At 31.4% G+C, this 17,095-nt stretch overlaps 3 protein-coding genes across 4 annotated transcripts; 1 reads left to right on the top strand and 2 right to left on the bottom strand.

Annotated features, from left to right (window-relative positions):
• Window positions 1–585: 585 nt before the first annotated feature.
• Window positions 586–3,961, bottom strand: LOC128966056 (mitogen-activated protein kinase 14-like). Its single transcript, XM_054312861.1, has 9 exons — window positions 3,759–3,961; window positions 3,510–3,639; window positions 3,227–3,427; window positions 2,995–3,157; window positions 2,838–2,909; window positions 2,589–2,747; window positions 2,364–2,483; window positions 869–922; window positions 586–795 (listed from the first exon to the last, which is right to left on the bottom strand). Exons 1-9 carry the CDS (start codon window positions 3,863–3,865, stop codon window positions 746–748), a joined length of 1,056 nt encoding a protein of 351 aa, XP_054168836.1. The 5' UTR covers window positions 3,866–3,961; the 3' UTR covers window positions 586–745.
• Window positions 3,962–5,886: 1,925 nt separating this feature from the next.
• LOC128966061 (ragulator complex protein LAMTOR5 homolog) lies at window positions 5,887–7,003 on the top strand. Its single transcript, XM_054312865.1, has 4 exons — window positions 5,887–5,957; window positions 6,060–6,121; window positions 6,655–6,766; window positions 6,882–7,003. Exons 1-4 carry the CDS (start codon window positions 5,923–5,925, stop codon window positions 6,937–6,939), a joined length of 267 nt encoding a protein of 88 aa, XP_054168840.1. The 5' UTR covers window positions 5,887–5,922; the 3' UTR covers window positions 6,940–7,003.
• A 288-nt stretch (window positions 7,004–7,291) lies between these two features.
• LOC128966044 (laminin subunit beta-1-like) lies at window positions 7,292–16,827 on the bottom strand. 2 transcript variants are annotated; one of them, XM_054312846.1, is made up of 18 exons: window positions 16,597–16,827; window positions 15,403–15,465; window positions 14,444–14,575; window positions 13,831–14,352; window positions 13,389–13,626; window positions 12,591–13,282; window positions 12,346–12,534; window positions 12,079–12,258; window positions 11,895–12,004; window positions 11,197–11,817; window positions 10,922–11,114; window positions 10,710–10,853; window positions 9,704–10,630; window positions 8,310–9,645; window positions 8,094–8,235; window positions 7,853–8,029; window positions 7,610–7,766; window positions 7,292–7,489 (listed from the first exon to the last, which is right to left on the bottom strand). In XM_054312846.1, exons 1-18 carry the CDS (start codon window positions 16,655–16,657, stop codon window positions 7,350–7,352), a joined length of 6,024 nt encoding a protein of 2,007 aa, XP_054168821.1. In that variant the 5' UTR covers window positions 16,658–16,827; the 3' UTR covers window positions 7,292–7,349. The 2 variants fall into 2 exon arrangements, with proteins under 2 accessions (XP_054168821.1, XP_054168822.1); XM_054312847.1 differs by lacking the exons at window positions 13,831–14,352; window positions 14,444–14,575.
• Between the last annotated feature and the right edge of the window lie 268 nt (window positions 16,828–17,095).

The following is a 17,095-nucleotide window of genomic DNA, read 5'->3' as shown; positions in this document are numbered from 1 at the left end:
TTGTATTGTATATGAAAATAACATTAGCCATCAATAACGACTGCATTGTTTTCAATACCCTATAATTGTATTGAATTGTAAAACAATTCAAACTATAGATTATAAAACCGGACGTAATTTATTACCATTTGAATGTAAACAGTCAATGATAGCCAATAGAAAAACTACACATTTTAAAACTAATTACTTGTCGTAATACTATTGGTTGACTGAAAAACTAGTTTTTTTTTGGCGCAAATATTTGAACGAAAAAAAAATTATAATTTTATTTTTATATATATTTTATTTTTTATTTTATTAAATATAATAACAATTTGTTTGTTTGTTTGATAAAAATGATTTTTTTTTCAAAATGAATAATTATATATTGAAATTGTTTGCATAATTATTATTTGTTTGTTTTATATATATATATATAAAATACACTATATTTTTCTTAAAATTACTTTCAATAAAACTATATATATATATATCTATATCTACTTTATATATATGTATATGAGATGTATATATTTATGTTAATAAATCTACTATTTTTAAAAAAAACTACTATTTTTTTTATAAATATAAGCTATAATACTGTTTTAATAAAAAAAAACATATGATTTGTTTGTAAGTTAATTAAAAAGCAAATATTAATTATAATAATAATAATAATAACAATAAAACGTTTCGATAAAATCTTTTTAAAATTTTTGTTGTTGTAATAAATTGCATGAATTTTTTGTTTGTTTGTTTGATTTTTTTAAGTACATTGCGGTCCCGTAAATGACATCATCTCGTCGTAAACCAATTCTGTATATAAATAAATATTTAAATTTTTTAAAAATTAAATTAAAATTTTATGTCCAAAAAAAAATTGGTTTACTTTTCCATTCATTAACCGAAAGCTCTTTTTCTTCAAACGACTCGTCATAACGATCTGTAAATAATAGTAATTATAATTATTTTTGTTTTATATATAAAAATAAATTATTTTTTTTTAATTATAGTATTATATTTCAATTATAAATCAATTTATAAAAAAAATCATAATATAATATTCAAAATGTGTGCACTAAAATTAATTGAATAAAATTATTTTAATTAACTCATTACACTGTATTAATACTAGTATATAAATTTTATATATTCAATATATAATTAATATGTATATAATCTAAGCAATTATAATTGTAATATATTTTTTAAAAATATATTTTACGGTATATTAAAAATATTTTTTTAAATACAGTAAAACTTTTTTTTATATATATTGTAAACCAATAAACTTATAAATAAACTTAATTATTGAAGGATAATTAAATATATATATATATATATATATAGACGGTATAACCAAATTATATTGAAATATTTGCTATATAAACAAATTTTTTTCTAATTTCAATTATTTTTAGCAAATTGCCAAAATTCAATGAGAAATCAATATAAATATAGTAATAGATTAAAAAAATTTATTATTATTATTAGAGTAATGTAAATATTTTTGAAAATCAACTTTTAACCTTGTTTATATGTTTTATTAATATATATATATATATATAAATTTAAATACAGTAGAATATTTTGGATAATTTTAAACCTAATAATGTATTGCTTAAATACTTATTTCTAATTATCGGTAAATAATTTTATTGTAATTAATGAATTAATTAATAATTGTAATATATATATACTGGTAATCAAAAATAATGATTATAAACTTTTTTTTTAATAACTTTTTAATGATTATCTTATCAATTGCGGTATCATTTATCATAACATAAAACGATTATATAACATAACAAATATTTTTATTGCGATAATCATAATTATTATATGATATGATACTGTATGATATTAACCACTAATATTTTTTGTTACCGGTACTATAATACAAGTATAATATTGTGTTATTTGAGAGGACAAACACAAACACACACACACACACACACACACACACACACACACACACACACACACACACACACACACACACACACATACATACATACATACATACATACATACATACATACATACATACATACATACATACATACATACATACATACATACATACATACATACATACATACATACATACATACATACATACATACACACACACACACACACACACACACACACACACACACACACACACACACATACATACATACATACATACATACATACATACATACATACATACATACATACATACATACATACATACATACATACATACATACATACATACATACATACATACATACATACATACATACATACATACACACACACACACACACACACACACACACACACACACACACACACAAACACACACACATACACAAACACACACAAACACATACCTGCAATGGGCTCATCGGTGGGATCATAGTATTGCTGAAGATATGGATGAGCTAATGCCTGTTCAGCAGTTGGCCGCTTATCGGCGTCCAGTTCAAGCATTTTCTGTAATAAATCAATGGCTATAAAGGATAATAATTTTTTAAAAAATTAATTATAATTTCAATAAATTTCAATTTACTAAATATATATAAACAAATCAATCAATCAATCAGTTAAGTCAATACCGTGTGGATTGGAACCACTGAAGACATCGTTGAAACTTTTTTTCTTCATTGTCGGCAAACTTCTGATGTAATTTCTAGCCTCTTCTGAACTGATCTTTTTCATAAACTCTTCATCGGGAGTACCGCACAGATTCATAATGCGAAGCAATTGGTCAATGTCTTCAACAACAACAACAAATTATAGACACATATACAGTATGTGAACCAATAAGTATCGGTATATATCAATATTATTGGATAAAAACTTACGGTCAGTTCCCGGAAACAGTGTCTTCGATGTTATCAATTCAGCCATTATGCAGCCAACTGACCAAATGTCCACTGTGTGTGTGTGTGTGTGCGGGTAAATCAAACACAAATAATTACCGACATATAATATATAGACAGTACGGTAAGTTATAAATACCGGTTAAGTTATAATGCATCCAATTGAGCATAATTTCCGGTGCTCTATACCAACGAGTGGCCACATAGCCGGTCATTTCGGCTTCGGACTGTCTGGCCAGACCAAAGTCCAGTATCTTGAGCTCGCAGTCCTCGTTGACAGCTATATTGCTTGGTTTTAGGTCCTAATTTATTGGATAATAAATCTATTGTTATTACCAATGATTATTACGGTAAAATGATTTAGTCTATACTCGATGTATAATTCCCGCCGAATGTATATACTTGAGGCCACGTAGTATTTGATAGACCAGAAACTGGACATGGTCGTCGCTGAGACGTTGGGTTTTAATTATCCGATTCAGGTCGGCGCCCATCAAATGGTTGACCAGATATAGCTCCTGGAAAACATCGAGCGATTGGCTGGGACTGAACACATCCAATAGTCCGATCACCTGTTTGTTTGGTGGTTAAAAACAATCAATCGGATCAATTGGATGGGAAGTGATTGATATAATAATAATAATCTATACATACGTTTTCGTGGTTCATGTGCTTCAATAGCCGTAGTTCACGGTAAGTACGTTTGGCGTGTATTGCCGATTGAAACGGTCGGTTCAACTTTTTGATGGCCACTTTGATTTGTCGTTGGCTGTCGATGGCAGCGCTATTTTTTTTAAATTAAAAATAATTTTCAAAAATAACAAAATTATCAAGTTAAAATATATATCATTATAACTATGAAATTAGGATATATATATATATATATATTAAAATAATACTGACCAAACCTGGCCATAGGCACCCGAACCTACTGGTTCAAGGCTCTGGTATTTTTCGGGTACTTCCCAAACACTTTTGTTTAGCTCGACTTTAGTGAATCCGGGTTTCATTTTTTTTTTGGGTTAATTATTATTGGGTACCAAAAAATATACGGTAATTATTTAATTATATTTTTAAAATTAATATGATGTGTGAAATTTTTTTGAGACACAATTGAATTTTCAATTTATTTAATAAATCAATTTCATATAATAATAATCACTATGTGTTTGAACCATAAGTTGATAATCATATTCACATTATATACACACAAATAATATTTCACATTCAAAAAAATATATATCAAATAAAATTAAAATTTTTTTATAGTCTATTAAATGTTGATTAAATATATTTAATAAAATTAATTAAATATTTTATGCAATAATAGCACTATTATTGTTGTTTTGTGATATTAATTATTAATATATATCAATATTAAGTATAATAATAAATCAATATCACTATCAATAGGAATATTTAATAATAAATAAATTTTTTTTATCAATTCATTCAAATAATAATAATAAATATCATTATTAAGTAATAGTTATAATAATAATAATAATAATTAATTCATTGAGTATATACAGTATATACTGTATAATACATATATTTCCTACTATTTTATCATAGAGTCAATTAATAATAATAATAATAGTATACATTAGAGACTGAAAACTGACCTGATTTTTCAGGTCAGGTCAGGTCAGGTAAAAGTTAGGGCTCAGGTCAGGTCAGGTACGGGTCCGAACACCAAAATTTTTTGGTCAGGTCAGGTCAGGTCCGAAAATTTTTTATTCATTATTTAAACGACAATTATTACAAAATATGACAATCAAACACAAAATTTATTAAATTATTATTTATAAAATATTTGTATAAATTAAAGATAAAATATTACAAAAGATGATGGTTTTGATCTAATAAATAATAACATATTAACTTTATTAGAATCTAAGTTAGATCTACTATCAGTTATCGTTAATCCCGAGTAATTAAAGTTAATTTAGACAAATTTGTTGCGGGTATAAAATAAATAAAATTGTTTTTTGATAAAATTATTTTCGGACCTACATAGTCAGGTCAGGTCAGGTCAGGTAAATTTGTACCCTATGTTAGGTCAGGTCCGAGTCCGAGATTTTAGGTATCAGATCAGGTACGGGTCAGGTACGGGTCCGAAACTTTTCGCTCTCTAGTATACATGTATAAAATTTTTAATATATGATAATACTAGTAGTAGTAGTATTAATACTACAGTACAGTATATTAGCAACTATTTATAAACTACAGTACATTTCAATACATTTAAAAAATATTTTAAAAAAACTTTAAATGTATACCATTGAACACTACAATAATAATAATAATAATAATAAATTTTTAATGTGCGCTTTTTTCAAAAAAAAATATTTATAAATAAAATTGCATAATATTTATATACATATTTTTTTTTAAATAATACATAAATTCAAAAATATATATAATTTTTTTTGTTGTATACCCTAATAAATTATATCCATGTATAATATTGACAATTAATAATAATAATACTTAATTTTATTTAAATTATACTGTATTAAATATATATATATAATTTATGTTGTTGTTGTTATTTTATCATGGTACTTTTTTACTAGTTTTATTATACGTCCATATACATATATATATATATTAAAAATTTTATACTATAATTAAATTATTAAACATTAGTAAAATCATATTAATTTTTTCATATATATAATACAATCAAAATTTATAACTAACTTAACTAAATAACTAATAAAATAACTAAATTATAAAAAATATTAAATACAAATATTAATATACTGTATACTGTATTACAGTATGTGTTAAACAACATAATTGATGTACAAAAATGTGTACAAAAAATGTTTAAATGCGATAAACATTTTGTGATAAATAAATACAAATGTAATGTAAAAATTTAAAATATACTTTAAAAATACTATTAAAATTTCATTATTAATAATTTACAGCTAAATGTTATTATAATAATAAAAAAAATAGTTTTTTTTTTTAAATAAGTGATTGTCAATCAATAATAATAATAATAATAAAAAGTTTTTAATTTTTTCAAAAACACAATTAAATTATTTGACAACAAATGGAGAAACAATTGACTGACATATCAAACGAGGCGTAAGTATTATATTATTATTATTATTATTATTATTAATATATCATATGTTTATCAATAATAAAACAAAATTTTTAAATAATAATTAATTTACATTATAATAGTATTAATCATAAAAGTATTGCTGGCTTTCAATGTATTGATAGCAATGGACTGTGTCTTACGGGTAAGTATTTTACAATTTCAATCAATCAATCAATCAATCAATACATCAATTGATATAATATATGATATTTTAATATTAAATTGTATTTTCAAGTAATATCTCTTATATTATAATAAGTTACTAAAAAATATATATTATTTATAATTAAAATTTAATTAAAAATAATAACCTAAACACATAATACCAGTATATATATCATATGTCATATATATCGATATATGATCTGTTAGGGGATGGGGTCAAAGGTTAGGCGCCCATTGATTGCCTTACAATCTCATTCAATGGGCGCCTAACCTTTGACCCCCCTAACAGGTCATATATCATATATATATATATATATATATATATATATAATATGTATAGAGTATACTGTATATCCATATATGATATATTGTGTACTAACTTATGGATATATATCCTATAAATTTTTTTTTTATATATATATATACAGTAATCATATGATTGATATTTAATCTAAAATTTTTTATTTTTTGATATATTATTATTATTTAAATTTCAATATCAATATATAGCCAGTGGTTTGGCAGATGAGAGGACCAGCGGATCCATTGTTGCCATTGCAAAGTTGGCCCAAAAACTTGATCCCAATAACAGTGTAGTTGTTTGCGTTGAATCTGTCAATAGGTTTGTTATATAATATTAGATATATCCTTACAAATGATTATTTTATTTTTTTAAAATATATTATTTAAAACTTAATAAAAACTTATATTTTTTATTATTATTTATATTATTTTAGCAAAATATTGATCAAACAAAACAATCACTTAACCACTGCTCTCTACACCAAACATTGAATTAATTAATTAATTAATTAATTAATAAATAATAATAATGAAAATAATTAAATGAGAAAACTCTGGGGGAAAAAATCATTAGATTTTTTTTGTTTTATTTTTCTTTTTTTCTAAAAAAAAATTTATTGTAAATAAAAAGTGAGATTTATTATTATTATTATATATAATAATTAAGTACATTGTTATTAATTAATTAAATTAGTATTGCATTTGATATATATATATATAAATTAATTATATATATATATATATTATATTAAATATAAATATATTTTTAAAAAAAGATGACAATGTTTTATATATTTTTTTTAAAAAAAAAATCTGATACAAAAAAATATGTTAAATATCAGGTATTTATTATTATTATTATTATTATCATTATATATGTCATATCATATATCGTGTGAGTGTTACGCCTGACACGTGCGGTATTCACGCGATCTCATCTCTATATGGTTCAGATGACCCATCATTTCGTTGTTCAAGTTATCAATGATTTGCTGATAATCGGTAAGTCGTTTCTCATTTTCGTGAAACGAGTCCTCCATTTCTGTTTAAATTAAAAATTAATTTAATTAATCAATCAATCAATCAATCAATAAATCAATTAGTTATCTAATTGGTGTCAAAAAACAAACAACAAATGTATGGATCAAATTGGATCCAATACCTTGAAGTATTCCCAATCTAGACTTGACATCTTCGGCCAATTTTTTAGCCCTTTCTCTCAATGTTTCCGCCCGTTCTTTGACGGCACCGCTAGCTCTGGCTTTTTCATCTAATTTATCGGAAGCCTTATTGAATCGTTGTTCAAGTTCTTGAGCCGCCTATTAATAAGTTTGAAAATTAATTAATTAATTTTACCGATAATATAGTGACCAATACTACTACTACTACTACTAGTACAACATACCAGTCCCGCTTCTTCAGCATTTTTGGCCGCAATGTTGGCCTCATTATCGGCTTTTCTCATTTCCATTTCATTCAATGCAAATCTTCGCTTCAGATCATCCAATCGTTTCTGTAGATCACTGATACCGGAGCCGGCCTTTTCTGAATTAGCCGCCGCCGACTGGGTCTCACTTTCAATCTGAATCAATCAATTTTTTTTGGGTCAATTAACTATTTATATAATCGGGTGTTACGGGACTTACTTGAACCAAATCTCCATTTGCACTGTTAATATCTCCGTTAGCCTTACCGATGGCCGCTTCGGCTTTTCTCTGGGCATCAGCCGCCTCTTTGAGTGCATTTTGAACTTCTTCGGCCTGACCTAGGATTCCATCGGCTCTTATTCTGGACAAAAAAAAATATCGGTAAAAAAATTTATAAATATATAAATAATACACTAATACTAATCAATTACATACTTAGCTCTATCGGCTCTATCCTTAAGACGGTTGGCGTTATTCAAATCGCCGGCCGTTTCCATCAATATTTTCGTTATGTCCGTCAGTCCGGCAATTGTATCGTTAATCTGTTTGGCCAGATCTTGGATCTGCTGTGGCCGTAACGATATGTCCAATGCCAGACACTCTTCGGCCATTGTCCGGATTTCCGACGGACGCGACGCTTCTTCGCCCAGAAACGCTTCGATAGCGTCGAGCAGTTGCTGTACCTCCAGAGTAGTTGCTTCCGAAGTATTTTTGGCCGCAATGGCCCTGTCGTAGGCGGCTCTGGCCTCACGTAGGGCTTCATCTGATTTATGTTTGGCTTCGACAATACCGTTCAGTTCGTTTCGGGCATTCTTTTCCTTATCTTTTAAGGAACTATCGGCTTTTGTGGCCAACTCGAGTGCATTATCGGCCTTAGTGGTGGCACCGTTTGTACAGCTAAGGCCACCGCATTTACCGCAACCGGCACCGCCGCACAACGAATCGCAACTGGTTACCGTTGCCCGACCGTCGCAAACCATTTCGTTGATATTCGGTATCTTGTTCTCCAATTGGCCAATCTTTTGCGATATGGCATTCAGCGATGCCTCGTTGTCATCGATACTGCCATTGTATCGCTGGGCCACCTGATCCAGTAGGCGCTCGGTTTGCCGCCGTTTCCTCTCCGACTCGTACAGCGTTGGCATTGTCTCCCGTATGCGCTGTTCGCTGGCCCGACTCCTTCGTTGGGCATCTTTAGTGATATTGAAGGCACCCTCGACGTTGGCCTCTTGTAATTTGGTTGCATTCTCCCGCAGTGTGTCCGCCTGAAACTGTAGGTCCTGTGACTTACGCCGCAGATCCGATAGGGCCAGATTTGCTGCCGTTATACGTTTGTTAACCGAATCCATTTGGCCATCGAAACCATTCAATATATTTTGAGTATCGGTCAAATTTTTTCTTAACTGTTCAATCATTTCCTCAATGGTTTTAATGTCGGCATCGGTTATATTTTGACCGCCAAGTATCAGTTCGACATCGTTCAGACTATTTTCGATGGACGTAAACTCGTTAGTATAGGCACCGGTAGTACCGGTTTGTTTGATACGTCGGGCCGAGTCCAACAATCTCAGGGTATTATCCTTTAGGGTAGTTATAGTGTAATCCCAATTGTCGAAACATTCGCCACAAGCTTCGCAATGCGGAGCATTGCCAGTGAATCCACGGGCACAGCGATCGCAGCGGTCACCCGATATGCCACCGATGCAGACACAGGTGCCGTTATTTCGTTGACATTGCAGTGTTGCCGATCCCGACGGATTACATTCACATTCTGTGGCCAATCAATCAAATAAATCAATCAATCAATCATCTAATTTACGGTTACTTACGGTAACATTGCACCCGAGGATCGCCCCAATAGTTAGGTTGACATTCATTGCAGCGGCGACCACCGTGTCCTGGCCGACAGTGACACTGGCCGTCAAATTCGTTACATTTCAATGTGTAGGCTCCCTGTGGATCGCAGTCGCAGGCATCGCATCCCTGGCCGCTGGCAATCTTCCAATGATTTACAGCACATCGATCGCATGATTTACCTAAAACATTGGGTAGACACGGACACTGGCCAGTTGACGGGTCACAGTAGCCGCGACCGGAATCGGTACCCAACGGATTGCATACACATTCGACACACTGTTGTCGGGTGGCGTCGCCCCAGTAGCCGGGTTTACAGGTTTCGCAGTGCGGGCCGCCGGTATTGTAGAGACAACGGAGACAGTCGCCGGTACGACCATCGCAGTTGCCTATCTGTGCAATATCTATGTTGTTGTTGCACTGGCACTGTTGACATTGGCCGCCGGGAACGTTGGGATCGCCAAAATAGTTGCTATCGCATCGGTCGCACCGTTCGCCCGTATAGCCACTCTTGCAAAAGCAGAGAACATTTTGCGATCGGTTATCCAGTTCGCAGGTTTCGGCGTGACTCATACCGCTACCCGCTAGGCCTGGACAGGCACACGGCCGGCACGGTATGGCAACATCGTTGGCCAACAGTAGCGGATTGCCGTAATAGCCGCGTTCGCAGCGTTCGCATTGAGAACCGGTAGTAAAGTCGCGACAGTTTTGACAGACACCGGTCTTCGAGTCGCAAGTGTCGGCGTGTCCGCTACAGTCGCACCGTTGACAGTTCGGATAGTTCCAGTAGCCCGGCTGACATTCGTCGCACTGGCGACCATAGGTACCGGTACGACATTTGCACTGACCGGACGGTCCATCGCAAAAGTTGTCCAACGATCCGATACTATGACAATCGCAAGCTATTAGACAAACAAACAACAAATAAAAATTAATTTTAATTATCAAATTAAATGATGGATTGGTTGGTTGGGGCCATACGTTTGCAGCCGTCGGGACCGAAACCGTAGAATCCTTGCTGACATCGGTCGCACTGACGGCCAGTTATATGCGGCCTACACGTGCACTGACCGCCCAAATTGTTGCATACGGCGCTTACCGAACCAGTTGGATCACAATTGCAAGCTATTGTAATAATAATAAATAGTTTAAATAAACAAAAAAAAAAGATAACAATTTTTAGTATAACAGACCATAAGCACCGTCGAAGACATAATACGAGACACTGTATAACATTTTTCGGCAAATTTCTGGCGGATCGGTAGGTCTGCCCATTGAATAATATGATGATCCGCACCGAAAACGATCAAATTCTTGTAGTTTATATTCATTTAGTTGATTGCCTTTGAAAAACGGAATATCTTCTATTTGTGGCATAAAAACTATCTGTAATTATCCGGGAAATAATAATAATAATAATTTAAAATATTTACCGATAATTAAACAATTAAATTATCAAAACAATTACCGAATCGATTAGTATTGAAGCTCTTTCCCGGTCAACATTACCGGTGTATTCGTTAAATTTCAGATCAATCTTATATTGTTTGCCTCTCTCGAGACACAAGTTGTTGGTCAACACAAATCGATCGGTCGATGGCATAGCTATGGTTTTTTGGGAACTACCGGCCAACGATTGATTGCACGGTCCGCGCGGATCGTACGGATAGGGATTATCAATGGTAATGGTAACCCCTTCCCAGACACCGGGCATCTGTGGCTCGTATCGGATAACCATATCGTATTCAAGACTATCGGGTATATCAGTTACGTCAAACTCGAGATGAGTGCCGGGAAATACACGCTGAAAGCCGCTGCCAGTCCAGGTTGGCGTACGGTCGGCGTGCGGCTCACGGGGTGTTATCTGTGCGTCGGCCGATCCCTTAGCCAATTCGGCTTCGTGTGTGATATAGTCGAGATAGGGGGCAAAAAAGCCCTGTTCTGGTTGATCGCATCGTCGGCCGCTAACATGAGGCCTGCACCGGCACTGGCCAGTGGTTATGTCGCAACTGTTATCGTAGGCGCCGCCGACATCGCAATCGCATGCCTTACAGCCCTCTTCATCGGAGCTCAAGCCGTAAAATTCGGCCTAAAAAATAAATAAATGTTATTTTTAACAAAAAAAAAATCTAATTATTTTAAACAGTCAGTCAGTCAGTCCCGTACCGCACATTGATTACAATCACGTCCGACAACATTGCGCTTACAGACACACTCTCCAGTGTGGACATTGCAGCCCAGATTGCCAACGGTTCCCAATTGATTGCATGTACAGGCTTTTACCCAAACAAACAGATAATTATGATAATAATAATTTGTAAATTAATTTTTCACAATTAAATAGACATACGTTCGCAGCCGTCGGGATTGGATTCGGCAAAGTTCCAGAAGCCGGGCAAACAGCGGTCACATCGGCGACCCTCGACATTACGTTTGCAGTGACATTTGCCGGCCTCGAGTCCCGACAGTACATCCTGGTGTTCATCGCACAGGGCGTCGTCCAACGATCCTCTGGGATCGCAATCGCAAGCTATTTACGGGTAAATACCGGTAAATACCGGAAAAATCAATCAATCATTAGTTAGTCCCAACAATTGACAACAGCAACAACACATACGTTGGCATATCTGTGGATCTTCAATACGACGACCGGGATCTCTGTAAAAGTATGGTTTACATTGTTCACAGTTGCGGCCCATTGTATTGTGCTGGCAGTCGTCGCATACGCCGCCGCTAACTTTGCCGGTGGCCTCGAAAACGGCCGGATCAAAGTGACAGCGATTGGCGTGACTGTTACAGTTGCAGACTATAAACAAATAATAATAGCAATTAAATTGCAATTATTATAATAATAATACTTACTTTTGCAGGCATTGGTTTGCCGACCGATGGCCGGTTTCCACGGGACGTCGTGATAAAAGTCGTCGCATTGTTCACAATTGAGTCCCTTGGTCTGATGAGTACATTCGCAGCGGCCGTACACCATATCGGGTATAGTTTCCTGGCCGGGATCGGCAATACAACGGCTGGCGTGTCCATAACAGGAACACGAACCTCTGACCACCATATCGTAGATGGAATAGTAGTATTTTTCTTTGATTTCGTCGCGCGAGTCCAACAGATTGTCGCCCAAATTATGTAAATGTGTGAAATTGATCCTCAAGTTTGTCATTTTCAGCAGATTCTGTACTTCAGGACTGTACGGATCGTCGATACGGATGTTTGGCGGCAGAACACGAAAGATGACTTCGCCTTCAGTTGATGGTTCGACACCCGAATAATGTGAATCGCATACAACATCGGATATCTTCTGGCGCGGACCAACCGGTATACCCGGGAACGAGTCGCCACAATCGTAGGCAAAATATTGGTAGACATTCCACGAGCGGCCGAAATCGTGCGACCGCTCGATCAGCATTGCCGACGGCCTGAACGTCTTGAACGTTATGATCAGATGAGTAAAATGAAATTCGGCTTCCAGGTCGAACTCGATGGCCACATGTTCGTGGCCGTTTTCGGCCTGCCACCAGGTTTGCTTGCGTTTTCTACCGATCCTGTTAGTTGGTTGTAGATGGAAAATAGGTTAGCAATCAATCATCAAATTGATCCAATCATCATCAAATTGATCCAATCAACAAACAAACAATCAAACAAACAAACCTTTGGACTATATTTTCGATGCCGTGATAGAGTCGCGGATTGTTTTTGTTTTGTGGCCGCGAATCACAATAGAAACACTTCTTCTTTTCCTTCAGATGACTGACAATACAATACCTTTCCATCTTTGACAGACCGCATGTCGATGAAGATTTTAGTTTTTCTTCCCGACCGATCAACAGATTACCAGTGGCCGGATAACAGGCCTGTAGTTCATCGCAACGACCCGATCCATAGATTGCTTTTATATAATTATATAATTTAATTATAATTATTATATAATATTTTGTTTTTGTGTAATAAATCTTATAGTAGTTTAAAATTATAATAATTAAAAAAAAGTGATTATAAAAATCTATTTTTTCTAAAATAAAATTTAAAGTAATTAACAATAATATTAATAATAATTAATTAATTAATAGCTAATGAGTGTTTGGATGACTACCCAGAGGGTGGCGGTCATCGAATGGATAGCGAATAATATCGGTTCCATCCCATTCCTCGTGAGTATGTATATCATATGGTGGCGGTCTCAGTGTTGTCGTTGTTCCGTCTAAATCGGGATCATATTCACGGGTCCTATTAGTAGACCAATGCCAGGTCCTATTTTGCCACAGTATCGGTGTCTGATACGACTGGCCATTGGTCGAACCCGAACGACTGGTACCGACACTCTGGTTGTAGCGTCGGGTCTGATATGTATAACTGCCGCCCCTGTAGTCGGGACTCGACTGATTGCCGAGCAGAGCATCGATCGATGAGGAAAGGCTGTGTCGGGACGGAATTAGCGGGTCGTCAGTAGTATTATACAGGGATTCGTATCGTCGGCGAGCAGTTGTCCCGTTCCGGGGACTCCAACTACGGGTAACATTTGGTCGCCGATATGTTGTCTGGCGTTGATAGTTAGTCGACGACTGGTCGTAATTGTCGCCGTTTCGACCACTACTACCGCTATGTGATGGCCAATCTGTGCGGTGTGTATGTGAACGGGACAGTCATATAAATATACGGTATATCCTCACTAATAGTTCGGGTAATATGGGGTATTATTAGCTAACCTCTTATCCGGTCTCTGGATGTCCAATCAAATCGTTGCGGCGATTGATACCGGCGTTGTTGTTGATTATTATTATCAAAATACGAGTTGTCCACTACCGGCGGGTTGTCTATATTGCCCGGTCTGTCCAATCCTTTAGTTTTTATTTTTCATTTCAAAATCAATTATTTATTATTACAATTCTGATTTATATTGGATTGTTATAAAACTTTTTTTTTGTTTATTATTATTTCCCGATAATCCGCCACCAAATTAATTAAATATATTATTTAAATTATATTAAATTTTTTAATTAATTAATTTAATTAATTAATTATTAATTTTCTTACCCGAAATTTGATTTATTTATTTTTTTGTTTGTTGTTGATGTATATCCAAAAAATTAATGAATATTATTAACAGTGAATAAAAAGTGTGTTAATATATAGTAATTTATTAATTTATTAATTAATTGTTGAAATTATTATTATTAAATGATTAGCTTGAATAAGATGATAGTTTGGTTATTATTATTATTAATAATTTGATTGATTGATTGATTAATTTAGTTGTTGTATCCATTGTTTTATCCAATAATTTTTATCCACTTTTTTTTGTTTGGGTTATTAAATGTGAATTTTAAATATTAAATTAATTAATTTTTTAAAATTATTTATTTTAAAAATTTAAATATAATAATCAATTCAAAAACAAAAAATCACCCAAATATACCGCCACCATATTTTAGCTATTTTTTTAATTATTATTATTATTATAATTGTTATAATTGTTATTATAATTAGGATAATTAAAATATAAAATGTTATATTATGTTATAGATATTAAATGTTATGTTATATATTACATATTATATTATATTATTTTTTAAATATATATATTAAATGTTATTATTTTTTTGATTAAATCTATAATATAATATAATTAATTAATTAATTAATTTTTTTATTAAAAATTAAATACCATTTCTATCGTCTTCAAAACGACGGTCATCTGTGTGTCTGTTTCTCTGTTGACATAATATATCTGTATTTTTTTATTTTATTTTTTCAAAAATAAAAAATAAATTAAAAAATTTAAATCATTTAGATTTTAATTAAACTTTTATTTTTATGCATTATATAATTATTATGGATTATGTAATATATTTTTTTATTGTTAGTTTTTTTATTTCTATATACCGTATATACTGTGTATATAAATTTATTTTTATTTATTTTATTACTTTTTTCATTATTTTTTGTCATTAATCAAAATAAATTAAATACACTGTATTTATCATATATGGTGTTTTTTTGGTTAAAATTTTTATTAAAAGATTTATTTTTTGAGATTAAAATGTTTTATAATAATTTGAATAAAAACTTTTTATATATAACGTTATAATTTTTAAATAAATAGCCTAAATTAATGTCTATTATAATGTATATAAATATAATTAAAAATTATAATACTATAATACTATAATAATGTATTTAATATTTATATTTATGAGTATTTATAACTGATTTATAATATTATATTGTATATAATATTAAATATGATTAGTATTTATATGATTTTGATATATAAAAATAGTTTTAGCGTTGAATAAACCCCAATAGTATAGTTAAAAATTTTATTATTATTTGTAGAAAATCTAGTCTCAAGGGCTCCTTAACTATAAGTACTGTATATATATAATAATAATAATACTGTATATATAATATAACAACTTTTAACTGTTTAACTAATAACATATGGTTTTTATCATCGCTGAAAATATCTCAAAATTCAACTCTTTTTGGATAATTATCGATTGAAGTCATAGAAAATTATATGAATTATAATGAATTGTTAAGAAAAAAATAATAATAATTATTATTTATTAATTATATCCTTCCGTTTTAATTGAAAATAATACTATTACTACTATAATACTACTACTTAACAATTATACAACTTTTTTTTTATATAATATATATATAATACAGTATAACTTTAATACATAGCAATAGTAGGTTATACATGATATACATGTATATATATATAACAGTATATACAGTTAAAAAATAAATAGGCATTAGATGTTTATATTTTATATATATATATATGCCCTGGATACATTTCAATTATATATTTTTTTTAATTTATATATATATATATAATAAAACTTACATGTTGTTGATAATAAAATTAGACAAAACAATGTTGATGACAACAAATTGCGATAAAACATTGCACCTTATAGTGATGATAGTAGTCAAACATGCAATCAATTGGGATTTTTTGTTTAATCAATGATGAAAAAAAAATTTATATATATTTTAAAAATAATTCACCAGAGATTTCACAATTAAAATTTTTTTATCACTATTACAAATTACACATTTGAAAACCACTCCCCAAAAATAGACAACACATTTGTAGCCATAATATAATATATAGATATATATATATATATATAAGTCTTATGTCTTATAAGTTATAATAACAGTAAATGCGGGACACTATCTATATATACAGTATATACTGTATATATAAATGTCTTTATATTTTGAGAGTATGTACGGTATGTATGTATGTATATATATGAGCTCAAGTTTTTTTCCTAAAAAGTTTTATAAAATATACGGACAAAACAAAAATAAATGCCTTTAGTTTCTCACTCTCTATC

The sequence above is a fragment of the Oppia nitens genome, unplaced genomic scaffold, assembly GCF_028296485.1.
Source record: "Oppia nitens isolate AA-2021 unplaced genomic scaffold, nextdenovo-longstitch-racon4-pilon3 scaffold19_pilon_pilon_pilon, whole genome shotgun sequence".
In the NCBI taxonomy this organism is placed as follows: domain Eukaryota; kingdom Metazoa; phylum Arthropoda; class Arachnida; order Sarcoptiformes; family Oppiidae; genus Oppia; species Oppia nitens.
Note: the sequence above shows the minus strand (reverse complement) of the source record. Positions and strands in the feature narration are given on the sequence as shown.

Bases quoted from the DNA above. Each gene is read 5' to 3' on its own strand.
- LOC128966056 (XM_054312861.1), bottom strand. From the start codon at position 3,865: ATGAAACCCGGATTCACTAAAGTCGAGCTAAACAAAAGTGTTTGGGAA. The intron at 2,910-2,994 runs GTATTTATAACT...ACACACACACAG, and splicing joins GATGCATTATAACTTAACCG to TGGACATTTGGTCAGTTGGC. The intron at 2,748-2,837 runs GTAAGTTTTTAT...TTGTTGTTGAAG, and splicing joins ACTGTTTCCGGGAACTGACC to ACATTGACCAATTGCTTCGC.
- LOC128966061 (XM_054312865.1), top strand. From the start codon at position 5,923: ATGGAGAAACAATTGACTGACATATCAAACGAGGC. The intron at 5,958-6,059 runs GTAAGTATTATA...ACATTATAATAG, and splicing joins ACTGACATATCAAACGAGGC to TATTAATCATAAAAGTATTG. The intron at 6,122-6,654 runs GTAAGTATTTTA...ATCAATATATAG, and splicing joins CAATGGACTGTGTCTTACGG to CCAGTGGTTTGGCAGATGAG.
- LOC128966044 (XM_054312846.1), bottom strand. From the start codon at position 16,657: ATGTTTTATCGCAATTTGTTGTCATCAACATTGTTTTGTCTAATTTTA. The intron at 15,466-16,596 runs GTAAGTTTTATT...AAAAAAATACAG, and splicing joins AATTTTATTATCAACAACAT to ATATATTATGTCAACAGAGA. The intron at 12,005-12,078 runs GTATGTCTATTT...TTTGGGTAAAAG, and splicing joins CAATCCCGACGGCTGCGAAC to CCTGTACATGCAATCAATTG.